General features: G+C 40.7%; 1 protein-coding gene across 1 annotated transcript; it reads right to left on the bottom strand.

Moving 5' to 3' along the window:
* Nucleotides 1-212: 212 nt before the first annotated feature.
* Nucleotides 213-26,923, bottom strand: LOC115192578 (nuclear receptor ROR-beta-like). Its single transcript, XM_029751242.1, has 10 exons — nucleotides 26,504-26,923; nucleotides 7,742-7,827; nucleotides 7,097-7,238; nucleotides 6,316-6,747; nucleotides 6,078-6,199; nucleotides 5,823-5,955; nucleotides 4,223-4,330; nucleotides 3,896-4,006; nucleotides 3,657-3,769; nucleotides 213-3,522 (listed from the first exon to the last, which is right to left on the bottom strand). The coding sequence occupies exons 1-10, from the start codon at nucleotides 26,508-26,510 to the stop codon at nucleotides 3,361-3,363; spliced, it is 1,416 nt and encodes a 471-aa protein (XP_029607102.1). The 5' UTR covers nucleotides 26,511-26,923; the 3' UTR covers nucleotides 213-3,360.
* Nucleotides 26,924-27,801: the final 878 nt, after the last annotated feature.

The following is a 27,801-nucleotide window of genomic DNA, read 5'->3' as shown; positions in this document are numbered from 1 at the left end:
GAACGGTAGTGTACATGTTTTTGGCTTGTTCTGTTGTCGACAGATGTTACTTAACTGTATATCTTTTGTTAAATATTTAACAATTGACCTATCTTTATTCCATATGATTGATATTCCTATCTGTAAAACTAATAAACTGGTGTGGATCATCCAATTCCAATGGTTAGGAAGTTTAAATACTGTACATGAGTAAGCACACAAACAACATCAACTTATTGTAAAATGACTTTTATTACATTCTTAAATCCACATAGTGTCTCCATTGTAGCTACAACAATAACTCTTAAATGTGTTAAAAAATATTCTTAGGCTTCATATTCATAATATATCCTAAATTATATATTTTAAAAATCCATATTGATTTCAATAATCATCTTAAAATAGAATGAAAACATGATAAATAGAAGGATCATGAAAAGAGAGGAACCTTTAGGGAGATATTATTGAAAAAACAGAATAACAACTCTAAGACAAAAAGGAGGACACTAAACTGATGAGAAAAAATATATGACAGACAACGATAGAAATTAAGAAACAAAAGATCACAACAAAACCAACACAGCATACATAGATAGATAAAATCCATCTTTAAATGTAATTACATTTTAGATCCTATTTATTAAAAAATGTAGGCTCAAAAGTCCTGCAATAATATTGATATTAGACTGGGATCAAACCTTTGATCAACATTCACAAGAACATGTACACGGTGATCAAGGTTTTAAGGTCTTCTATTCCGCGCAAGGTGTCGGACTAGGCTAACTGACGAAAACACTGGAACAGAGAGCCCAGCTATCTCCCTGAGTGACTGAGAGGAAATTTAACTGCACAACTTGCGAACTGCCTTAAAAGAAAGAAAAAGCAGTTTTAGGTGTGCAAATACATAACCATCTAAGTACTAAACACTTACAAAACATTTCACTTAATAGAATCTCCTCTGCCTATCGAACCATAAACTCAAGTCAGTTAAACTAGTTCTGTGTAAAAGTTGGGTGTTGTTATGTTGAGAGAATTAAAAACCTCAGGCTGGAGTGCTTATGAAGTCTACTGAGACATCTAACCAGGGCTGTTTAGTCCTTCCTAACTGAAATCGGGAAAGACATTATTGCACAGTCCCAATATGACACGGTTGTAAGCTCCCAGAAAAGTGTATCCCCCTAAATACCAACTACCTTTATAAATACATGAAGAACCACACTGTTCCAGCATTGCAAAGTGAAACATATGATTATTGAAATATAATTGGACAGAAAATATTCAAGGCCAGTAAGTGATTCTCTCTTATTGTGGTAAAAGTAATACAAGTATTCTGCTCTGACCAAACCTTTCACACTGCAGCTTGTCTATGTACAAGCTTTGTACTGAGGGTGTTGAGAGTTTTTTGGAATCCCAAAAGCCCCTTTAGGAATAGTTCAAAAGTAATATCCTGCCACACCCAATGTCCCTCTCCCTAAAAAGAGATGTTAATCTACCTTTGACTTCCTGGTATAGATTAATAAAAATCTGCGCTCTCATTGAAGACAGAGGGGCAGATTTAATGCTCCCAAATAAACAGTGTGGAAAAATATATAAACATAAAATACATATTTTTGTACATATATCATCATCCTTCAAATTGTATTATAAATTATGACATCTCAAATACTCTATAATCTAAATGTTGAAATCCCTAACTCTGGGGGGTAGCTGATGGCTTTGTTAACCCTTCATTATGCCGTGAGTGTTTTTTGAGAGGGTGAGGTAGACAGGGGAGGGTTAGGGAGAGAAGGCATCATTAACAAATCTTCACACTTTCAGTTCAGTCTGAAACAGTAGACTGCCTAAAAACATACAGGGGGAGCATGAGTCCCCACCTTCCCCATACTGGTCAAAGGTCAAACTCTAAACACCCCTTCCAAATTGTTGTTGGTGCCCAGGTGGGAGCACTGGAAAGTGTTTTCACCACCTATTTGTTTTCTTCTTATCATCTGCTTCCTTTCCCTCTTGAACAAAGTCTTGTATTGGACCTACAGACCCCTGGTTTGAGGGATGGGAAAGATCCTTCATCTCCTGGGGAACTCTCTACCTCAGTTGCTTTAGTTCTGCCTGTCTGAGGCAGGAGGATGTCCCACTTCTGTCAGTTTCAGGAGGACAATCGTCAGTCTCTGAGCTGGAACCCTGAGATTATTTGTAGCACAAGAAAAGGGTCCAGATTGGGTGAGGGAGGGCTCGTTGTCGGTAAGTGCTATTCATCTAATAATTTTCCATCCCAGTACCCCGGAATATGACCAGAAATACTTTGAAAGATGCTGTCCTGGCGAATCAATTTATTTATTTGCCTTTATTTAACCAGGTGAGTCATTGATAACACATTCTCTTTTACAATAACAACCTGAATAATTTTTACGTATTATACATCTCTCCCTCTCTCCCAATATATATATATATATATATTTAAATCCCTGTCTAATTTTATTTTTACATGAGTAAATATAAGTGTATAGATAAAGAACATTTAAAAATACTTAAAAAATACTTATGTGATTCTTCTCTCTTGCTCTCTCTCTAAGTGGCATTTGCAAGGGAAAATGTAGTGGGACTGAGGTCTTTGATTGCACCTAAAAAATTTAAGTCGAGCTGAAAAATATCAGTGTCTGAATGTGTGCCTGTAAAAATACATGTATAGGTCAGCATAAGTGCTTTGTCTTAGTGCTGTGTGTGCAAGTCTGCATGCATGGTAAAAGTTGCATCGTCCATGTCTTGCATGCAAAAAAATGTGCCCACTTATCCATTTGATCTTGGTCCCTTTAAACAGTTTGTTCATAGCATACAAAACTGCAAAGTATGGGCACTACCAAATTTTTAGCTGTAAAACTGCAATAAGATAAAAAAGAGACTACACAGCATCTCCTCCAATGGGGCAGGATTGTATAGTACATTCAGTCTCATGCCTTGGGCTGTGCTGCATGTCTGTGGGGTACATTCAAGATTATCTTACAAGGACTTACACTGAGAACTGGAAAATAAGTCAAACTGGTTTTACAGAGGACTTCAGCTTAAGGGAGAGCTCAAGCTCTCTTAGAAAAACTATCTGAGATTACAAAAAAATACATTCTCAGAACCGTTTTACTCCCCCCAAAATAGGCAGCATGCATATAGTACCCAGCACCTAGTGTTGAATTTTGTAGCCTGGACTTGCTTACAGTCCAAGCAACTCCATAGGTTGGAGGTCTGAGGTGAGAGTAGTGTGTCCTAAAGTGTAGCGTGCAGGGTTGTCACAGAGCTGCTGGTTACTTCGCTGTTGCCACATTCCTCTCCCTACCTCTCGTTCCCTACATCTTTTTGTCTCTATATGAATCACTTTCATATCTAAACAGATTTTTAGTCCATTGTGGAGTCTGGGAAGATGATTTCACTGCTGAACACCTCACGGTACAGAGGAGGGAAATTGTATGCAGTCTCCGGGTGGAGCAGACGGAAAAACTCGAGCTTGTCAATGTGGAGATTGCAGATGGACTTCATCATGGGAAGCTTGGACACCATCTTAGAGGTAGAAGAAGAGACACAGAGAAAGGAAAAAGCGAGACAGAAAATTTGTATCTTTCACATTTCACCCCAAATCCTTTAACAGCCTGTTTTAGGAATAAAGGAATATATCATCGTCTGCCAATATGTACCTTTGCCAGTTTCTCCTCTGATGAGCCACCTCTGTGTAGACAATGTTGCAGAGCCAGATATACTTTCTCTTGAAGCTTCTGTACCTGTTGCCTGTCTGTCAACCATGGTCGGTCTGGAGGAAAAAGAGAGCAACAACCACAGTCAGTCTCTGCTGGTTTTCCTTCTTACATATTACTTAGTGTCTGTTTCAGAGCTGAGACATCACCCCAGTCAACGGGAGACAGTGTGAGAGGATTACCTGGTGACAGGAGAACAGAAGCACTGAACAGAGCCATCTCCTCTTCAGAGAGCTGCATACGACTCAGGCTCTTGGCCAGGTCAAACACAGCACCCACAAGGTCATCACAACCTTCGAGGAAAGAGGGGGGAAAAACATGTGTCTTCAAAACAGAAACGGCTGACTTGGTTCCCTTTTTTTTAAATTTTTTTTTAAGTAAGCTAAAAAAAAGGTTGACCTAGAATTTTTCGACTATGTGGGTGGGTGAATATATTTATAGACTTTTTTTGTGTGTGAATATACTCTGATGGAATATTAATTCTTTGGTTTCATAAAGAGGGGACTCACCAAGAGCTTTGAAGGTCTGTGCGCTAGCAAATTTGCTATCAAACAGAATAGTGTTGTTGATGGGGTTGTAGGCGCGACACATGCGAATCAGAAGCACATCCAGACATCCTGAAAAGGAGACCGTAAAGAGACCGTAAAGATGGAGAGGAAGAGGAAAAGGGAGACAAAGGATGCTCCAACACGTACACACAAACAATATGAAATAAAACATGAATTCCATGTTGTCAGTCAATAGAATACATCCATTTCATATCACAACATCAAATGTATTTCAATCAATTATAAATAAAATAATTTTTACAATACAATTTGTTACAATTCAAACAAAGATGATGAACAAACAGCACATAAAAGGGAAGGTGGGCGAGAAGAAAAACAAGAAGAGCCATCCTTAGAATAATAACTTTTTTCTTGAACATCGTTGGAAACAGATGTTGCCACATTCGGTTAAATTGATTATATATTCTAAAATGTAGTCCTAAGTGGTGAAGTTTGTTTGTCTGCAGACACACGTTTGTCAAATATACTATTGTGTATGAATGCTGTAGTACTGAAACATGGACATGCAGTTAATGCCTACATGCTCAGGTTGTCTGAACAGGAACTACAGTGGGCTTCGAAATTATTCACACCCTTGATAAAGATTAGCAAAAATGACTGTATAAAATACAGTGGGAAGAAAAAGTATGTGAACCCTTTGGAATTACCTGGATTTCTGCATAAATTGGTCATAAAATTTGATCTGATCTTCATCTAATCACAACAATAGACAAACACAGTCTGCTTAAACTAATAACAGACAAATGATTGTATTTTTCTTGTTTATATTGAATACATAATTTAAACATTTACAGTGTAGGTTGGAAAAAGTATGTGAACCCCTAGATGAATGACTTCTCCAAAAGCCAATTGGAATCAGGAGTCAGCTAACCTGGAGTCCAATTCAAACCACAGGTTTTCAATTGGTTTCAAGTCCGGAGACTGAGATGGCCATTGCAAAATGTAGATTTTTGTGGCCAATTAACCATTTCACACACATCAATATCCACACAGAAATAGTTGATTGGCCACAAAATCGACATGTTGCAATGGCCATCTCAGTCTCTGAACTTGAACCCATTGAAAACCTGTGGTTTATATTGAAGAGGGCAGTCCATAAACACAGACAAAGAATATCAAGGATCTGGAAGGATTCTGTATGGAGGAATGGTCTAAGATCTCTCCCAATGCGTTCTCCAACTCATAAAACATTTTAGAAAAAGGCTCAGGGACGTTATTCTCGTAAGGTGAAATCAGGGATGTCAATCATTTTGACCACTACCTTTTTGAGAAAAATAATGGTTACTTGTTTAACAAAATCTCTTTCTCTGAGAAATTGTATAAGTATAAAATAATATAATTTCCCCAATGTTTTTTGCATACAATATAGCTCAGTATTTTAATGATTTATTTTATACAATAATTTTGACTCATCTTTATCAAGGGTGTGAATAATATCAGACCCCACTGTATGCTTTGAGGTCAGAGAAAGCTGGTGTATGAGGCCATGGAATAGAGTTGTGAAATGCACTCATCTTATGTCCTAACAATAGGTACTGACCTGCTTTGAGAAGAATGACCTGGTCGTTCTGACAGAGATCCAAGAATCCAGTGATACGCTTGGCAAACTCCACCACGTACTGGATGGCATTGGTGAGGTGGATTGCACACTGCTGCCACATGACCTCCGCAGACTGAAAGAGAGAACAAAGGGATGCCCATGTTAGATATAACATTGGGAATAGCACATAGTGGTGTAAGAGTAAATAGGTCACAGGTCACTGAGTTAATCTTGATACAGGACATTGATGTTTACCTTGCTCTGGAAGCTGCGTGTCTCCTCAGGGGTGTACAGGGACCAGACAAGCCTCTTCAACTCCTCACTGCCATGCTGACTGGTCTCTATGTGAGACTTTACCACACTAGCAGTTATACGTTCTGGAAATGGACAAGACATGTATGGTTTAGCTGTCAACCACACTCAATGAAAAAATGATCTAGTGTTAGTTATAGTGACATACAGCAGATGGTGATAGAGTGACTGTTCCACTTACCGATCTCGAGCATGGAGAATCCCTCGGGTAGAGGGTTGAGCAGCGCGTGTGTGAACAGGCCGGACTCGTGCAGCAGCTGGTACTCGTGCTTGATGTGGTGGTTGCTGTCTCCGAAGTCCAGTCCGTTCTGTTCGGGCGAGCTTTGAGAGGAGGAGCTGCTACCCCCGCTTCCCCCCATCATTTCCAGATTGCAGTACTCTCTTTCGGCGCCCTCTGGTGTCAGGGGCAGGTCACACAGCAGGCCGTCTGGCAGGGTGATGTCATCAAGGTCGCTGAGGGCGGCACTGGAGCCTCTGCTGTATGCACGGCTGTGACCTCCGACCTCGCCTCCCTCCTCATGGGCAGCAGTTAACTCCTGGGACGCCTGGTGTTTCTGGACCTCAGCATACAGGCTGTCTCTCTGCTTTTTGGACATGCGGCCAAACTTCACCGCTGTACCAGGAAAGGAGATAGAGTTAGTAAATAATCAGGGAATGAATTATGAGCTCATACAGTAAGTCCATATGGAGCCAATATGGAACTTGAACAATTGCAAATATAGAAGAAAATCCACTGATAATTGAATTTCATTGCATCACTGCTGTTGCTCAGGCATGATTCCAGGAGTGATTTTACACAGTGTAACACAACTCCACATTTGGCCTTTCAATAAGACCCAGAGAGCTCTAGCGTCCGGTGAAGCGACAGACAGTGGTCCCCTCTGGACTGACCTTGCTATGTGTGTGTGTGTGTGTGTGTGTGTGTGTGTGTGTGTGTGTGTGTGTGTGTGTTTCACACTCACCATCACGGCTCATGCCTAGGGCCAGGCACTTCTGCAGCCGGCAGTGTTGGCAGCGATTCCGATTGGTGCGGTCAATCAGACAGTTCCTCTGCCGGGAACAGGAGTATATAGCATTGTTCTGCTGGCTGCGTCGGAAGAAGCCCTGCAAACACACACACAAGCACAAACACCATCAGGGAGGCAGGTAACCAAGCGGTTAGAGCGTTTGGCCAGTAACCGAAAGGTTGCTAGTTCGAATCCACGAGACGACTAGGTGAAAAATCTGTCGCTCTGCCCTTGAGCAAGGCACTTAAACATAATTGCCCCAGGGTTGCCGTCAATAATGGCTGATCCCTGGCCGTGATCCCACTCTCAGGGGGAGTGGGAATTGCAAAAAAACACATTTCCATTTCATACCAAACACTTATACAGGTTCCACACTTGTACAGGTTACACACGTGTACAAGTGTGAAACAGGACACATAAGCTTGAGCTATTTGACCATGAATACAGGTGCAGGGATGGATGGGCACTGGGCAAGGGCATACAATATATAAATAGTCTATATTGATTGAATTTGCTGTGGGTATTCTAGAGGGATGACAGTATGCAGAACTAAAATAGAACACTTGGAGTAAGTATATCTCTGAGATAGAGGTAGCTCACCTTGCAGCCTTCGCAGGTGATTACACCATAGTGGATCCCTGATGACTTGTCCCCACAGATCTTGCAGGGTATTACTTCAATTTGTGCTGGAAGTAGAGAGAGAGGAGGAACATTTAGTACATTGCATACTTAACACTTAAGACTCACTAGACTAGATAATAAAATATAACTTGATGGTGACTTGGGTTTTGATCTCTTCATGATATGGTCCGTAGGAACTGTGCCAGAACTGTCTGAGAAAGTGCAAGACAGGTGTAGATATACCTACCCTATCAAATAAGAAGGGATAGAAACATCTGCTCAATCTTTACTCCCAACTGCCCTGATTTTGAACTCAACAGAAACACTATTCTCCGAGTCGGTATCCACATCATACGAAGGAATTTCCCTTGACAACACCCACAAATTGGGGAAAACAAACATTCTTTCCCATTGACTCCCATTGTAAAAGAGCCAACTTCATCGTCAATTTTTTTGTTATATATGAATTACATGCAGAAAAACTGCTGTGTTGTTTAATGTACATGTAACCAGCCAGAAAATCCTGATCTATGGTTCGCAATGTTCCCACATAGAGAAATAGAGCCTGCGAGATGAGTCCTGTGGCTTCAGGCTATTTGGCGTGGGAGAGTGGGAAATGTGGGGAGTAGGCTACTACTTTGAAGAATCTCAAATATTGGTTACTACATGATTCCATATGTGTTATTTCATAGTTTTGATGTCTTCACTACTATTCTAAAATGTAGAAAATAGTACAAATAAAATGAGTAGGTGTGTCCAAACTTTTGACTGGTACATCACAGGTAAGACATTTAACTTGTTTAGAATAGTCTGTTTGTATCTCCACTCACTACTTGTAGCTGTATAGTCCATTTGTTTGTGTTGTTAGTCTTGGCTAGCTTAATGTTCTAGCACTGTCATGAAAAGGGGCATGAGGGGAAGCCCTACAATATGATGTTCTTCTAAGTAGTGAGAACGCTTGGGCAGTAGCAGGCAATGTTGAAAAGTATCCTTTAGACATGTACTTTTCTTAAATGTAGTTTTGTAATTGACTAAAACAAACAAACAACCAGAAAATTGCATTTTAAAAAGGTTACGTTTTTGCTGTGAGACAATGGGGTAAACCACAGGTTCTTTTCCCCACAAACGTGCGGGGACGTGACGTTCTATCTAATACCGACTGGCACTGGTGGTTGAGTCAAAAGCCAATTTGCAGCATTTTGCAGGAAAAAAACTCCATACTGGTGATACGAATACAGAATTGATTCATATAAACAGAGCGTTTAACAGTATGTGCAACAGTGTGTGCACAGCCCTGAGCCCTCTCTCCCTGGAACAGGCTATTATTTTCATCATACCAGAGTAGCAGGTTAATTACATTTACTGGGCCTGGGGTAATAAAGTTTCACTGTTCCTCCTCCAGGGTGAATTAAATGATAGGAGGTTAACAAAAGCCCCCGCTTCAGGAGAGCCTCTTCTGCTACACAAGATAAAATGGCTACTCTCAAAAAACAAGTGGTTGTTTTTCTGTGTTCGCTTTGACTGCTGGGTGTGTTAAATTATTTTGTTCTAAACTATTTTGTATTACAGTGACGCAAGGCGTTAGGTAACATTTACTTTGCAGGTAGCAACTGCATTAACGGCCCTTTACCAGCCCAACCAATCACCCGAGTGAGCCTGTGGCTAGATACAGTAAGTGCGTCACACACGGGGAGCAAAGCAAATTACTACACTATAAAGTTGAAATCTCAGCTTCATAGATAGGAAGGGAGAATGCTCAACTACTACTGCTTTGTGAGTGGGAGTCTTTTGCATAATGTGAGATATTTGAGTGGCTTCCCAGATAGAATTCCTACTGACCTACAAAAAGCAAATAGGGAAATAAATATATAAAGGCAGTGGAAAAAAACCTCTCTCTCTCTCTCTCTGCACTCTCCCTCTACCCTATCTAGCGCCCCTGGCCCCCACCCTCTCCCTGTTATATAACTGCCGTCTGGCCGAGTTTCACGAACACACTCATTCAGGGGAGGTGACCCTAGCAACGCCGTGACGAGCCTACCCCTTCCCTCTCTTATCGCTCCCATAGGTTCCCGGGAGCATAGCTTTGTCTCTGATATGTTAACTGACATGCTGCTCAGCTGCGTGGAACAGTCAGGCTATGAGAGAGGAGGAGCTGTTCTACTGACACACTTTCCAATTCAGCAAGGGGGAGGCGCTTTGGTTGGCATCCCTGGCAATTAATCTGATTTCTTTCTTTCCTGTTTTAAGGTGGAACCAAATCTGAATCAATCACTGACAGGGGAATGGAAATGTTCACAGGCTAAAAAAAACTGTCCATGTTTGATTAGTGAAAGATTGATTATCACTTTAGAATCTGTAGAGTAAATACAGGTGTATCGACATCCATGTTCCACTTATGTAACACCAGGGAGTGTGAGAGTATTTTAAACATATCTGCAGTATATTCTGAAGGGGCTCTGATTGTAACTTACACTGGTGCTCAACTTGTGGAAACATGTCAGGTATTTGAGTGCAGTTTCAGCTGTCTCGGAGCAGTTCATAAAACGTGTTCTACCCCTAGCATAACCAGAGTCCTGCAGGAGTGTTATGGGCTGTCTGGACAAGTCACAGTTACATAATGGGTCATGGCTTCAACACCTGAACCCTTTTTACACAACTCTAATTCATTTCAGGGCATTTGAATCACGTGAAAGAATATGGCATTTAAAGTGCAAAGTACCATGCAGTATGTAGCACTATGGAGCAGTGCAGAATGTCAGCAAAGTTCCTGGACATTGTTTCAAGAATGACGAGTTCTCGTAGCCTTACTTTTCTGGTTTGGTTAGTGGGTCAGGGACGTTTGACCTGAAGTCTTGCTCTGCCAACAAGTTTAAGCAAAGGACTTTGTCTTTTACTCTCATAAATTAACTCTCTCTAGGAAGACTTATCTCATGGAAAACAACAAGTAATAACTATGTAATAGCCGTTGCACCATGGTAAATACTAGGTAATTAGTGGGCAGGAAAATAAAGTGTAACCAATATGAGTAAGATAAGATGATATAGGCTACATATAGAGGAACCAGTTTAAAACATATTCATATTAAGGGAGGCTACTGATGTTGCAATAGCCTTTTACTAAGTGGGAGAGGAGTGTTGTGAAATTGTTGTTGAACAAATTATTATCAAATAACTCTTCATGTATAATCTAATTCAAACCAAACACGGCGATACTCTAATTCAAACCAAGCACGGCGATACTCTAATTCAAAACAAGCACGGCGATACTCTAATTCAAAACAAGCACGGCGATACTCTAATTCAAACCAAGCACGGCGATACTCTAATTCAAACCAAGCACGGCGATACTCTAATTCAAACCAAGCACGGCGATACTCTAATTCAAACAAAGCACGGCGATACTCTAATTCAAACCAAGCACGGCGATATTCTAATTCAAAACAAGCACGGCGATACTCTAATTCAAAACAAGCACGGCGATACTCTAATTCAAAACAAGCACGGCGATACTCTAATTCAAAACAAGCACGGCGATACTAATTCAAAACAAGCACGGCGATACTCTAATTCAAACCAAGCACGGCGATACTCTAATTCAAACCAAGCACGGCGATACTCTAATTCAAACCAAGCACGGCGATACTCTAATTCAAACCAAGCACGGCGATACTCCAATTCAAACCAAGCACGGTGATACTCCAATTCAAACCAAGCACGGCGATACTCTAATTCAAACCAAGCACGGCGATACTCTAATTCAAACCAAGCACGGCGATACTCCAATTCAAACCAAGCACGGCGATACTCTAATTCAAACCAAGCACGGCGATACTCTAATTCAAACCAAGCACGGCGATACTCTAATTCAAACCAAGCACGGCGATACTCTAATTCAAAACAAGCACGGCGATACTGTAATTCAAAACAAGCACGGCGATACTGTAATTCAAAACAAGCACGGCGATACTCTAATTCAAACCAAGCACGGCGATACTCTAATTCAAACCAAGCACGGCGATACTCTAATTCAAACAAAGCACGGCGATACTCTAATTCAAACCAAGCACGGCGATATTCTAATTCAAACCAAGCACGGCGATACTCTAATTCAAAACAAGCACGGCGATACTCTAATTCAAAACAAGCACGGCGATACTCTAATTCAAAACAAGCACGGCGATACTAATTCAAACCAAGCACGGCGATACTCTAATTCAAACCAAGCACGGCGATACTCTAATTCAAACCAAGCACGGCGATACTCTAATTCAAACCAAGCACGGCGATACTCTAATTCAAACCAAGCACGGCGATACTCCAATTCAAACCAAGCACGGTGATACTCCAATTCAAACCAAGCACGGCGATACTCTAATTCAAACCAAGCACGGCGATACTCTAATTCAAACCAAGCACGGTGATACTACAATTCAAACCAAGCACGGCGATACTCTAATTCAAACCAAGCACGGCGATACTCTAATTCAAACCAAGCACGGCGATACTCTAATTCAAACCAAGCACGGCGATACTCTAATTCAAACCAAGCACGGTGATACTCTAATTCAAAACAAGCACGGTGATACTCTAATTCAAACCAAGCACGGCGATACTCTAATTCAAAACAAGCACGGTGATACTCTAATTCAAAACAAGCACGGTGATACTCTAATTCAAACCAAGCACGGCGATACTCTAATTCAAACCAAGCACGGTGATACTCTAATTCAAAACAAGCACGGTGATACTCTAATTCAAACCAAGCACGGCGATACTCTAATTCAAAACAAGCACGGTGATACTCTAATTCAAACCAAGCACGGCGATACTCTAATTCAAAACAAGCACGGCGATACTCAGTGGCGAGTCCAAGGGGTGGCCACAGCCTCCCCTGAAATCTGATTGCCCACACCTAGAAATTCTGAAATCTGATAGGTCGTCTATGAATATATTGATTATTTCGATCAAGACGCGCACCTACAGTAAGACTCATTAATCTCACTGGAGAAAGAATCGGAGCGAGCAAAACTGCGCTCCTCTGTTTTAGTATGTGTAGCCCATGTATCTGATGCTGTCTGAATAAAGTAGTATGACATGTCATATTATTTTGGGCCAGACAGCATCATATACATGGGCTACAGATACTAAGACAGAGGGGTCCTGTTTGCCTCGCTCTGTAAGGGTGCGTGCTGGTGGCAGGGAAGTCAGGCGCAGGAGATCGAACTTGGTATAAAACGGAGCAGTTTAATAAGTGCTCGAAACTCCGAAAACCAAAAATATACAAAATAATACAAATGGGTACAAAACCCGTCGCACACCAGAACATAACTTGCACAAAGCTTACAAACCAAAATCACCGACAAGGACAATGAGGGGTAACAGAGGGTTAAATACACAACATGTAATGAATGGGATTGGAAACAGGTGTGATACAAGACAAGACAAAAGCAAAGGAAAATGAAAAGAGGATCAGCGATGGCTAGAAGGTCGGTGACTTTGACCGCCGAACGAACAAGGAGAGGGACCAACTTCGGCGGAAGTCGTAACACGCTCGGATGCTTTCTCTGGTGAAATAGATTCAGCCTCTTGGGAATTGAAGAGAAATTCTGAAACACGGATAGACACGAACTTGACATTTTTTATAAGTTTGTTTCTTTTTTTATTGTTAACATTTTGGGGGAAGCCTGGCTTCCCTTGGTATCCATGAATACACGCCACATTGTAGAAAAATTATGATTGCTAAATACTGCACAATTTAAACACTTGCCCAAAACACGTGTCTATCATACTTATGCTAAAATGTTTATTCTATTCTACTGAGCCATTTACTTTATGTTCATATTCTTATCTTTTATTATTTCTTATTGTTGCTGCATTGTCAAGAAGGAACCTGCATGTAAGCATTTCATTGGAGAGTGTATACCATGTGTATCCAGTACATATGACTAATAAAACTTGAAACATGAACTAGGCTGAATGTCATTACACTTATGGTGGTTGTAATAGATGTCCCTTTCCATTCCACGTGCGCAGGTAACCTACTTAACCTACTTTTTGAAGTGATTTGTTTGACAATCAGATGAAAACATCATGACTGGATGTGTTCATGACACATTAAAAGGTAATACATTTTTACAGTTAAATGAAATGTCAACTATAAAGCCTATAAAAAAATGTTGCGTATGCACAGTTATTATATTGAAAAAATCCCCCTAAACAGGGTCTGTGCCCCACCTTGGCCACCCCATTCAAAATATTCTGGACATAGCACTGGCGATAATAACGTACAATACCTGTCACGTCCTGACCAGTGAAAGAGGTCATTTGCCATAGTAGAGTGGTCAGGGCATGGCGGGGGGTTTGTTTTGTAGGTATTTTGGGTTTTCTGTTTCTATGTGGGTTTGTTCTAGTTATCATTTTCTATGTGTTGGTTTTCATGTTCGGCCGGTTATGGTTTCCAATCAGAGGCAGGTGTCTTTCGTTGTCTCTGACTGGAAGCCATACTTAGGCAGCTGTTTTTCCTTTGGGGTTGTGGGTAGTCGTTTCCGTTTAGTCTTGTGTACCTGACGGGACTGTTATCGGTCGTTTGTTGTTTTTTGTTGAGGTGTATTCATTAAAGAAAAAGAATGAGCACTTTACACGCTGCGCCTTGGTCTCCTTTCAACGACCCCTGTGACAATACTAGCTAGCAAATTCACACTCCTTCAAAAAGTGCTGACAATGTTCATGCTTTATTTAATATGCAGACAATCGTGATTGAAGGTGGGAAATGTTTTAGCGCAGTGAAGCAGTTAGTGGTACTGTCAGACTTCTTTCACATAGGATTTACAATATGTTGCCTGTAAAAAAAGGGGCAATGTTTATATGACCCCCTTACAAACAGGGCATTCAACTTTTATATAGCCATTGCTTAAGGCTGACATTAAGGCTGACAAAAATGACATTTTTATCATGTACAGTTGAAGTCGGAAGTTTACATACACTTAGGTTGGTGTCACGGCTGTCTGAAGAATGGGACCAAGGCACAGCGTGTGTTTCGTTCTACATATTATTTAAACTGTGAAACTATGCAAAACATACAAATAAACTCCTAAACAAAACAACAAACCGTGACGAAGAGGTGCAACATAGACTTACTCAAAATACAATCTCCCACAACCCCAGGTGGGAAAAACAACTACTTAAGTATGATCTCCAATTAGAGACAACGATGACCAACTGCCTCTAATTGGAGATCATCGCCCCCCAAAAAAACATAGAAATACAGAAACAAGAACATGACAACATAGAAAATCTAAACTAGACACAACCCTGTCATGCCCTGACCTACTCTACCATGGAAAATAAAAGCTTCTATGGTCAGGACGTGACAGTTGGAGTCATTAAAACTCGTTTTTCAACCACTCCACAAATTTCTTGTTAACAAACTATAGTTTTGGCAAGTCGGTTAGGACGTCTACTTTATGTATGACACAAGTCATTTTTCCAACAATTGTTTATAGACAGATTATTTCACTTATAATTCACTGTATCACAATTCCAGTGGGTCAGAAGTATACATACACTAAGTTGACTGTGCCTTTTAACAGCTTAGAAAATTCCAGAAAATGATGTCATGGCTTTAGAAGCTTCTGATTGGCTAATTGACATCATTTGAGTCAATTGGAGGTGTACCTGTGGATGTATTTCAGGCCTACCTTCAAGCTCCCAAGGTTCATCCTTGGGAGCAATTTCCAAAAGCCTGAATGTACCACGTTCATCTGTACAAACAATAGTGCGCAAGTATAAACACCATGGGACCACGCAACCGTCACCCCGCTCAGGAAGGAGACATGTTCTGTCTCCTAGAGATGAACGTACTTTGGTGTGAAAAGTGCAAATCAATCGCAGAACAACAGCAAAGGACCTTGTGAAGATGCTGGAGGAAAGAAGTACAAAAGTATCTATATCCACAGTAAACGAGTCCTATATCGACATAACCTGAAAGGCTGCTCCGCAAGGAAGAAGCCACTGCTCCAAAACCGCCATAAAAAAGCCAGACTACGGTTTGCAACTGCACATGGGGACGAAGATCATACGTTATGGAGAAATGTCCTCTGGTCTGATAAAACGAAAATAGAACTGTTTGGCCATAATGACCATCATTATGTTTGGAGGAATAATAGGGAGGCTGGCAAGCTGAAGAACACCATCCCAACCGTGAAGCATGGGGGTGGCAGCATCATGTTGTGGGGGTGCTTTGCTGCAGGAAGTTCAAGCTTGGTCGCAAATGGGTCTTCTAAATGGACAATGACCCCAAGCATAATTCTAAAGTTGTGGCAAAATGGCTTAAGTACAACAAAGTCAAGGTATTGGAGTGGCCATCACAAAGCCCTGACCTCAATACCATAGAAAATTTGTGGGCAGAACTGAAAAAGTGTGTGCGAGCAAGGAGGCCTAAAAACCTGACTCAGTTACACCAGCTCTGTCAGGAGGAATGGGCCAAAATTCACCCAAATTATTTTGGGAAATTTGTGGAAGGCTACCCGAAACGTTTGACCCAAGTTAAACAATTTAAAGGCAACGCTACCAAATACTAATTGAGTGTATGTAACCTTCTGACCCACTGGGAATGTGATGAAATAAATAAAAAGCTGAAATAAATCCTTCTCTCTACTATTATTCTGACATTTCACATTCTTAAAGTAAAGTGGTGATCCTAACTGACCTAAAACAGGGAATTTTTACTTGGATTAAATGTCAGAAATTGTGAAAAACTGAGTTTAAATGTATTTGCCTAAGCTGTATGTAAACTTCCGACTTCAACTGTACCTATCAATTTTAAGATTTGTTGGTATCTTCGTCCATTAATATCAGTATTTTCAAGGAGTAAACATAAAAATGTCAAAAACTTGAATAAAATGTATATTTTTTATTTAGTTTATCATACTACCGTCATCAACTTTATTATGAATTTTAACCACTTTAAAATGGACATACATCAATAATTGCAAGCTCACTACATTACATATAATTTAAAAGCATATTTCATAGAGAATGTTACAAACTGGACTATATTCAGTAACTTACTTTGAAGAGATGATGATTGGGTCTAAATAGGCATTGGGTAGTCTAAATAAAGTGTACTCGTCTATAACTGCTATTTCCCAAAAGTCAAACTCTTCCCACATGCAAATGTATTTTTCTCAGGTTCAAAAGCATTTGCATTCACCAAATTTTCTGTGGTTATCCTTAGATATATTCTCCAGACTTGCCCAAAGAAAATTGTTAATATGTTGTAAAAATGCTATTCTAGATAACATTTTCTTTGGAAAAATTAACCAAAAATGTCTTTAGTATTCTACAGATAGAAAGATGAAAAATGTATTTATCCAAATCTGCTCTGGACAACTCAGGTCCTGGAGTGTCTTAACAAAATGAAACTTTAGGCTGACTTCATCCAGTGTTCCCCCAAAACTTTTTGTGCGATATGCAAATATGTGCATATTTAATGAGATATTGCCTAATTTGCATACTTTTACAACATATTTCTAGAACATGTTAATACAAAAAAGTCTTAAAAAGTCTGGTAAAAGTTGATTGTTATATGATTAAGAGGGAAAAATACCCTATCAGGGTGTGGTGCCTGGCAACTCACAACTGAGCAAGAGAAATTCAACTTTGACCCTGTTGTTTCGACCATTGTCATGGTAACCTGACATGACAGCAAGCAGCATCATCAAGTTCTAAATTCCTCCGATAGGACAGAAGAGAATGCACTGCTTTCATTTCTTCACATTCACAACAGTAAGTTAGCAGTTTGTCATACTTGTTGCAGGCTGCAAAGGCGTCAATTTCCTACTTAACTCTGAATGCCCCCCCCCCCACAAAAAAAAATGGAAAAATATGCATACTGTCTTAATAAAACTACCTTTTCCTCCCCCATGCTATGGGGGCTAGATTCTTCTGGACGTTGAGTCTAGCAGGGGTAAACAACAGACTGGTGCAACCTGTTTGGCTGAATGCGGTACATAGCCACCCAAGACAGTAGCAACGATTTTCAAATGGAAGATGCACCACCAAATTTTACAGTAGATATGGGGGTATTTGAATTCGGCCCACAGAATTATACCTACGGAGGAGCGGCTTCTATGGAGGAACTTTGAAGGTCTTTTAAATTCACAGTTGGCTTAACTTTGGACCAGAGAAGCTAGCTGTGTGTGCACAGTGGCACCAGAATAAAAACAACATCTTACTTTTAATAAATCCAATGTGAAATGTGATAACTATAGTGTCCCTAACTAGCAGTGAAAAAGTGAATCCATTCTAATTACAAATCTCTCTCTATCATCTGAATCATACTTGTAACTTCAGTAGGCTACAGCTATGCTTCAGAGGGGGAGGAGCAGGTACACACTGGCAAAGACGTTCAGCTTGCAGGCTGACACTGGAAGAAGTTTCTGATTGACAGAGGTAGGGCTTTGCAAAGGCGCTTGCTGTGTTTTTTTGTGGGACTGGAATAAAATGGCCGTAACGTAAAATAACGTTATTAACCGGTTCCCATGCTTTTAAAACAATGGTTCTGTTCCGGAACAGTTTAGAACACTTTAGTTCCCGGGTTCTGATTATGTTCCTTGAAAGATGTTATTTTCTAGACTTCAGGTCTGTTCCATGATCCGGTTCTAGCCCCTGGTTTTATGTACTCACTGGTCACGGGGGATTAGGAGTGTATTGCCGGCTATGCTATTTACATTTGGACACCAAAGACCAGACAACGTATACTTTGGTGAACCTTAGGGCTAACTAGGTCAGTTGGTGGAAATAAAAGTACAGGCTTTGTCACCAGCAATAAGTCAGCAAAACGTTGCTGGCAAAACGTCTTGGTTTGAAAGGTGCAGGCTTTACTCCTGGGACAAGCAAACTGGCTGTCTCTGTCAGCCAGTTTGCCTGTCCCAGCAGTAAAGCCTGCAGTCACAGAGACTTTTCTCTCTTATCTTATCTTACCTAACCAAACAGCTCACAGGGAGTCCAAAGGTCCTATTTACCGTCTACTTTGTATTTACTTGACACACTGTATGTTTAACCTCGAAGTAGTACTGCATAGCGATATACTTTAGCACAAACGCTACAGCCAGAGCGTATAACCTAAATTGCATATGCGATAAGGGTGCTTTAAGGTATATATAATATGGTCCTCTTGTCCTAGAGCTTTATTGCAGGGTTAAGGGGACATTTAGTTCTTAAAACATAACCCTCTCTCTAGGCTGGGCTGCTGATGGGGCCTTCAACTACAGTACCTAGCTAGCACCTGTTTTCTAAACAGTTGTGTGGATAGTGATAACTTATCCCTCTCTCTCTCCACTTCAGTGTGACCTACAGACACAAAGTACTCTGTGAGAGGGTATGGCTGATACAGAGCCCCACTCTTTAAATATGCACAGGAGGAGTGAGTAATTCCTCTGTAGGAGTAAAAGGAGTGGACTGAGAGTTGACTGAGAGGCCCCAAGGCAGGAGTGCATGGTGGCAATTTTTTTATATATATTTATTTTATTTCACCTTTATTTAACCAGGTAGGCTAGTTGAGAACAAGTTCTCATGTGCAACTGCGACCTGGCCAAGATAAAGCAAAGCAGTTTGACGCATCCAACAACACAGAGTTACACATGGAATAAACAAACATACAATCAATAATACAGTAGAAAAATCTAGAAACAGCAATCGCAAATGAGGTAGGATAAGAGAGGTAAGGCAGTAAATAGGCCATGGTGTTGAAGTAATTACAATATAGCAATTAAACACTGGAATGGTAGGGTGTGCAGAAGATGAATGTGCAAGTAGAGATACTGGGGTGTAAAGGAGCAGGTTAAATAAATAAATACAGTATGGGGATGAGGTAGATTGGATGGGCTATTTACAGATGAGCTATGTACAGGTGCAGTGATCTGTGAGCTGCTCTGACAGCTGGTGCTTAAAGCTAGTGAGGGAGAAATGAGTCTCCAGCTTCAGTGATTTTTGCAGTTCGTTCCAGTCATTGGCAGCAGAGAACTGGAAGGAGAGGCGGCCAAAGGAAGAATTAGCTTTGGGGGTGACCAGTGAGATATACCTGCTGGAGCGCGTGCTACGGGTGGGTGCTGCTATGGTGACCAGTGAGCTGAGATAAGGCGGGGCTTTACCTAGCAGAGACTTGTAGATGACCTGGAGCCAGTGGGTTTGGCGACGAGTATGAAGCGAGGGCCAGCCAACGAGAGCATACAGGTCGCAGTGGTGGGTAGTATATGGGGCTTTGGTGACAAAACGGATGGCACTGTGATAGACTGTTTCCAATTTGTTGAGTAGAGTGTTGGAAGCTATTTTGTAAATGACATCGCCGAAGTCGAGGATCGGTAGGATGGTAAGTTTTACGAGGGTATGTTTGGCAGCATGAGTGAAGGATGCTTTGTTGCGAAATAGGAAGCCAATTCTAGATTTCATTTTGGATTGGAGATGTTTAATGTGAGTCTGGAAGGAGAGTTTACAGTCTAACCAGACACCTAGGTGTTTGTAGTTGTCCACATATTCTAAGTCAGAACCGTCCAGAGTAGTGATGCTGGACAGTAGAGGTCGACCGATTAATCGGAATAGCCGATTAATTAGGGCCGATTTCAAGTTTTCATAACAATCTGTAATCGGTATTGTTGGACCCCGATTTGCAGATTTTTAAATTTTAATTTATTTATTTACATTTTTTTTAACTAGGCAAGTCAGTTAAGAACACACTCTTATTTTCAATGACGGCCTCGGAACGGTGGGTTAACTGCCTTGTTCAGGGGCAGAACAACAGATTTTTACATTGTCAGCTCGGGGATTTGTTTTTGCAACCTTCCGGTTACTAGTCCAACGCTCTATCCACCTGCCTTACATTGCACTCCACGAGGAGACTGCGTGGCAGGCTGACTACCTGTTACGCGAGGGCAGCAAGAAGCCAAGGTAAGTTGCTAGCTAGCATTAAATGTATCTTATAAAAAACAATCAATCTTAACATAATCACTAGTTAACTACACGCTAGCGGAACGTCTGCTCCAATATCCAATGATGGGCGGGGCGCGAAATACAAACTCCTCTAAAATCCGAAAACTTCCACTTTTCAAACATATGACTATTTTACAGCTATTTAAAGACAAGACTCTCCTTTATCTAACCACACTGTCCGATTTCAAAAAGGCTTTACAGCGAAAGCAAAACATTAGATTATGTCAGCAGAGTACCCAGCCAGAAATAATCAGACACCCATTTTTCAAGCTAGCATATCATGTCACATAAACCCAAACCACAGCTAAATGCAGCACTAACCTTTTATGATCTTCATCAGATGACACACCTAGGACATTATGTTATACAATACATGCATGTCTGTTCAATCAAGTTCATATTTATATCAAAAACCAGCTTTTTACATTAGCATGTGACGTTCAGAACTAGCATTCCCACCGAACACTTCCGGTGATTTTACTAAATTACTCACGATAAACGTTCACAAAAAGCATAACAATTATTTTAAGAATTATAGATACAGAACTCCTCTATGCACTCGATATGTCCGATTTTAAAATAGCTTTTCGGATTAAGCACATTTTGCAATAATCTAAGTACATAGCCCAGCCATCACGGGCTAGCTATTTAGACACCCAACCAGTTTAGCCTTCACCAAAATCACATTTCCTATAAGAAAAATGTTCTTACCTTTCCTGTTCTTTGTCAGAATGCAGTCCCAGGACTTCTACTTCAATAACAAATGTAGGTTTGGTCCCAAATAATCCATCGTTATATCCAAACAGCGACGTTTTGTTCGTGAGTTCTAGACACTATCCCAACGCTAAATCTCGGCCACGAGCATGGCGCAGAATGTGACAAAAAAATTCTAAATATTCCATTACCGTACTTCGAAGCATGTCAACCTCTGTTTAAAACCAATTTTTATGCAATTTATCTCGTAGAAAAGCGATAATATTCCGACCGGGAATCTGCCTGTCTGTATACTGAGGGAAAAACCGAAAGCCGGGGGCGGGGCGGGTCGCGAGCGTAAGGCTTAGTCCACTGAGTGACCACTTAGCTTTTGCTCTCCTTTGTTTCAGCCAGGGCTTTGAATTACGTCATTCCTGTTTTTCGCGGGCTCTGAGACTCCATTGGAGACGTGGGAAGTGTCACGTAACAGCAGAGATCCTTAGTTTTTGGAAGAGATGTCAAAGAAAGCAAATAAATGGTCATACAGGGTACTTCCTGAACAGAACCATCTCAGGTTTTTGCCTGCCATAGGAGTTCTGTTATACTCACAGACACCATTCAAACAGTTTTAGAAACTTTGGAGTGTTTTCTCTCCAAAGCTAATAATTATATGCATATTCTAGTTTCTGGGCAGGACTAATAATCAGATTAAATCGGGTACGTTTTTTATCCAGCCGTGAAAATACTGCCCCCTAGCCATAAGAGGTTAAAAGGAACCACCAGCTTTCATATGTTCTCATGTTCTGAGCAAGGAACTTAAACGTTAGCTTTTTTACATGGCACATATTGCACTTTTACTTTCTTCTCCAACACTTTGTTTTTTCATTATTTAAACCAAATTGAACATGTTTCATTATTTATTTGAGACTAAATTGATTTTATTGATGTATTATATTAAGTTAAAATAAGTGTTCATTCAGTATTGTTGTAATTGTCATTATTACAAATTATTATTATTATTATTATTTTTTTTTTTAAATTAAATCGGCTGATTAATCGGCAGCGGAGTTTTTGACCCTCCAATAATCGGTATCGGCGTTGAAAAAAATCATAATCGGTCGACCTCTACTGGACAGGCGGGCAGGTGCAGGCAGCGAACGGTTGAAGAGCATGCATTTAGTTTTACTTGCATTTAAGAGCAGTTGGAGGCCATGGAAGGAGAGTTGTATGGCATTGAAGCTCATCTGGAGGTTAGTTAACACAGTGTCCAAAGAAGGACCAGAGGTATACAGAAAGGTGTCGTCTGCGTAGAGGTGGATCAAAGAATCACCAGAGAGAGCGACATCATTGATGTATACAGAGAAGAAAGTCGGCCCGAGAATTGAACCCTGTGGCACCCCCATAGAGACAGCCAGAGGTCCGGACAACAGGCCCTCCAATTTGACATACTGAACTCTATCGGAGAAGTAGTTGGCGAACCAAGCAAGGCAATCATTTGAGAAACCAAGGTTGTCGAGTCTGCCAATAAGAATGTTGTGATTGACAGAATCGAAAGCCTTAGCCAGGTCGATGAATACGGCTGCACAGTAATGTCTCTTATCGATGGCGGTTATGATATCATTTAGGACCTTGAGTGTGGCTGAGGTGCACCCATGACCAGCTCTGAAACCAGATTGCATAGCGGAGAAGGTACGGTGAGATTCGAAATGGTCGGTGATCTGTTTGTTAACTTGGCTTTCAAAGACCTTAGAAAGGCAGGGTAGTATAGATATAGGTCTGTAGCAGTTTGGGTCTAGATTGTCTCCCCCTTTGAAGAGGGAATGACCGCGGCAGCTTTCCAATCTATGGGAATCTCAGACGATACGAAAGAGAGGTTGAACAGGCTAGTAATAGGGGTTGCAACAATCTCGGCAGATTAAATTAGAAAGAGATGGTCCAGATTTTGCAGCTCTTTCAGAACATCAGCTATCTGGATTTGGGTGAAGGAGAAGTGGGCGAGGTTTGGGCGAGTTGCTGTGAGGAGCGCAGGGCTGTTGACCGGGGTAAGGGTAGCCAGGTGGAAAGCATGGCCAGCTGTAGAAAAATGCTGATGAAATTCTCAATTGTTGTGGATTTATCAGTAGTGACAGTGTTTCCTAGCAGTGAGCAGTTGGGAGGAGGTGCTCTTATTCTCCATGGACTTTACAGTGTCCCAGAACTTTTTTGAGTTTGTACTACAGGATGAAAATTTCTGTTTGAAAAAGCTAGCCTTAGCTTCCCTAACTGCCTGTGTATATTGGTTCCTAACTTACCTGAAAAGTTGCATATCACGGGGGCTATTCGATGCTAATGCAGAACTCCATCAGTCACCAATGATCTAGCCTAGTTACATTAGGTAACAATCTATGTTAGTTACTGTGTTTCTAATAAATATTGTACTGTTTTTTGTTTCCTAAGACTTATACCTTTTCTGTTTCATTAGTGGCTTTATTTTTGGCATATGAAACATCAATTTCTTTTTTGCGCTTTATGTATTTTACTCCACTGCTATATATCAGTCCTAAAATAAACCATATGGTATGGGGTGCTCATCCCCACCACTCGAACACATTTAGGGTTGTGCTACAACCACAGTTCCACACAACATATTTAAATCCATGTCTATTTGGCTCTGCTTCCAGACAAATAGACTGTGCTTTGGGTAAGCAGTTTTTCATTGTAGCCTATAGGCTTTATCTGGGGCCCTGTCACGATCGTTGTAATGAGCAGACCAAGGCACAGCGTGAGTATAGTTCCACATATTTTTAATCTCCGTGAAACAAACAAAACAATAAAGAAACAACGAAACCTGAAGTTACGACATGCACACAGGCAACTAAACACAAACAATATCCCACAAAACACAGGTGGGGAAATGGCTACCTAAATATGATCCCCAATCAGAGGCAACGATAAACAGCTGCCTCTAATTGGGAACCATATTAGCACCAACGTAGAAATAGACATACTAGAACACCCCCTAGTCACGCCCTGACCTACTACACCATAGAGAACCAAGGGCTCTCTATGGTCAGGGCGTGACAGGCCCAGAGTTTTTCCATACTGTATAGGGAATCAAAGGATGATACCATCCAGCCTAGGCAGGGAGTTAAAGCTCAGGGAGTGGAAAGTTAGCAGTTAGTTGTCAGAGAGAGGCACCTTCACACATACTGTAGCCCCACTGTGAACCTCTCCTGACAGATAGTGACTTTGAGCTTGATCAACAGTGCCCTTGGGAGCAGAGAGCTGCCATCACTGCTCTACTTTGTCTTTGATCCCTTGCTAAAACTATAACCTAAAACTATACCCTACATGGCTGTAGCACTTCAGACAGTGTGGCAGACAGAATTCTCTTCTCACGTTATAGGAGAAGTGCACTTCATAAAAGTCATTGCTACAGTGGCTAAAGCCATTGAGTTTACAGTAGCCCTGCCATTGGCACCTGAGGGTCCATCCATAGTCACAGAGGTGTGGATTACCGAAGAGAAAGACAGCCAGGATATATATAATCGATTCTACTATATATTGATGCAAGCCGTACTTGAAAACAAATGGGTGACATAGATTCTGGTTAATGTAATCAAGTTGCTAAGCTCACAATGGAAACTGAGTGAGGGCTTAAGGTGTCCTGCTGAGAGGTGAATGTAGGCTACTGGTTGTTGGTCCCCATATCCTGCTGCGACTCCGCATAGAAATTGCATAATAAATGTAACATTCGGATGAATATTTTGGATAAAAGATATTAGATGATTTTTTTAATTTAACCTTTATTTAACTAGGCAAGTCAGTTAAGAACAAATTCTTATTTACAATGAAGGATTACAATTATTTGCAGAAAAAAATCAAACATTACAGTCAGCTGTCTGGTAAAGTATGAAAGACCAACATGTGGTCTTTTGGCTTTTGTAAATAAATGATTTGCCATATGATGCAAAATAATTGCCTACCAAATAATAACTGGCCTACAATAAATGGTTTAATATGCCTTGTAGGTAAAGGAGGTTGCTTGTACACCACAAAAGGCTCTGTTTTTGACAGTCAACCACATGGGTTTGCACATGCCATGAAACCTCTGCTCTGCCATCCCCTAGTAACCACTGGTTCTTTTTTTCACTGATAATGTCCTCAGATTTAAGTAATAATAGGCAAATGTTAATTGTTGCCTTGGAAATTACGAGAACCCTCAGAAGCCATGCCTCCCCACCCACCCACCCTCTCTGAACGCTGTGTAATCCTCAATGACAGAACTAGGTCAATGGAACAGCGGACTCTACCTCACACAGTCCGCCATGACTGGATGCAGAAAACAACAACAACACCCGCCCACGCACCACGAGTAGGAATGAAACGAAATCAGCACTCTCAGGTTTTGTGGAGTTGGGGAAAAATATTTGTATATAATATTAATACATATATTTTATATGATCAAGTTAATTATGGCCAACAGTACTAATGCAAATACAACCTACCTACGTCCAGAATGGCAAACAGAGCTGAACAAAGATAATATGTAGGCCTAATAAGAAATATATTACACGATTATATAATGTTTTTCATGAGTCTTTCAATCACTCTCCCACCTCCCTTTTCTTACATAACCAAAAATGCTTGCTGCCAATTGCTGGCAAAGACAAACAAATCACCATCTACATTCATCTGCACACTAATAGCCTATGGGCCATTTTTACTTGAGTTTGATGTACTTTTTAAATGTGCAGATTTAAAAGTGCAGTGTTTTTATTATTCGAAATTAACTTTGTAAAATTTCCTGACGAAGCACATAGAGTGGGCTACTTGATTATTTGTCATATCTCATGGCCAAACAGTTTAAACTTATCTGAGATCTATGTCGTCGTTCATTCCCAAGCGCGCCCAGTTTCAACACATGCACTTCGGTCTGACAGTTCAGTAGACTATTTCAAAGTAATGCGTCTATCACAGTTTACATTACTCCCATACAAAACTGTCACTTTAATGAGCAAAACACAGACGTATAGCATATATGTATATATGTTTGTAATTATTAGAATAAATGTAAACGTACCTCTCATATTCTTGCTGTATATTTGAGTCGCAAAACTCAACGTAAAGAAAATAAAACGAAGGAATAGGATGACGATATACGCTTTTTCGCTCCGAAAAGGAGCTGTTGAAAGTAAAAACAACAAATCCTAATATGTTTTCTAATAGCTGGTATTTGAAACAAACCAAATATCAAACGAAAAGTTTAAGTTTGTTAACGTTTTTACTCCGTGTAGCACAAGTATTCTTCCCGTGACTGTTCACAATGAAATATTGTGTCGAACTCCTGGTCTTCCCACCTCGTTCCTGTACTGGTGCTCACTGTCTCTTATCGCTCGCTGCTGTAACCTTCTTTCGGCGCGTGGACTCTCACATGATCTTGCTCGACTGTCCTGCCTTTTCCCCGCGAAACAGCGCGCGTCCCCTTCCGCGCGCTTAAGGAGGATCGGGCTTTCACTTGCGTGGGAAAGTGTGGCAGTGTGTCACAGGAGCAACATAGTGGGAAATATTCCTACGAGGCTTTTCTTTTCCTCTTTAAAAGATTAATACATGCTTAAAAGTAGGCTGTCTCAAGTAGACGTAAGCATAGTGGTGCTCTGATTGTGCGTTTTGCTTTTGTCTCTTATCCCACTACAAGGCTATTTTGTTATCAAATAAGAAGCACGTTATTACATAGGCTATATGTACATTGATAGTTCTGCATTCACAAATCAAACCTGTCTAATATCAAACGTATCCTGTTGCATACATTTTTTTAAATGTTTTATTATCAGACTTGAAATCATTAATTCATTGAAATGTTTCTTCAGTGAGAACCTATGAGCATAAAAACTATTAATTATAAAGCAGCATTATGCATCCATCATGTAACACAAGTAAAGAAAGACAAAACAACATGTCTTGGAGAGAAAATATGTAGGCTATGAACCTTTATATACATTTTTTTTGTAACCTTTATTTAGCTATGCAAGTCAGTTAGGAACAAATTCTTATTTACAATGATGATGGCCTACACCGGGCCAAACCCGCACGACAATGAGCCAGTTGTGTGCTGCCCTATGGGACTCCCAATCACAGCCGGTTGTTATAGAGCCTGAATTCGAACCAGGTGACAGAGACCGCTCAGGGATTTCACCATGAGGTCAATGGTGACTTTAAAACAGTTACAGAGTTCAATGGCTGTGATAGGAGAAAACTGAAGACCGATCAACAACATTGTAGTTACTCCACAAAAGTAACCTAAATGATAGTGAAAAGGAAGTCTGTACAGAATACAAATATTCCAAAACATGCATCCTGTTTGCAACAAAGCACTGAAGT

The sequence above is a fragment of the Salmo trutta genome, chromosome 4 (genome assembly GCF_901001165.1).
Source record: "Salmo trutta chromosome 4, fSalTru1.1, whole genome shotgun sequence".
Classification (NCBI taxonomy): Eukaryota; Metazoa; Chordata; class Actinopteri; order Salmoniformes; family Salmonidae; genus Salmo; species Salmo trutta.
Note: the sequence above shows the minus strand (reverse complement) of the source record. Positions and strands in the feature narration are given on the sequence as shown.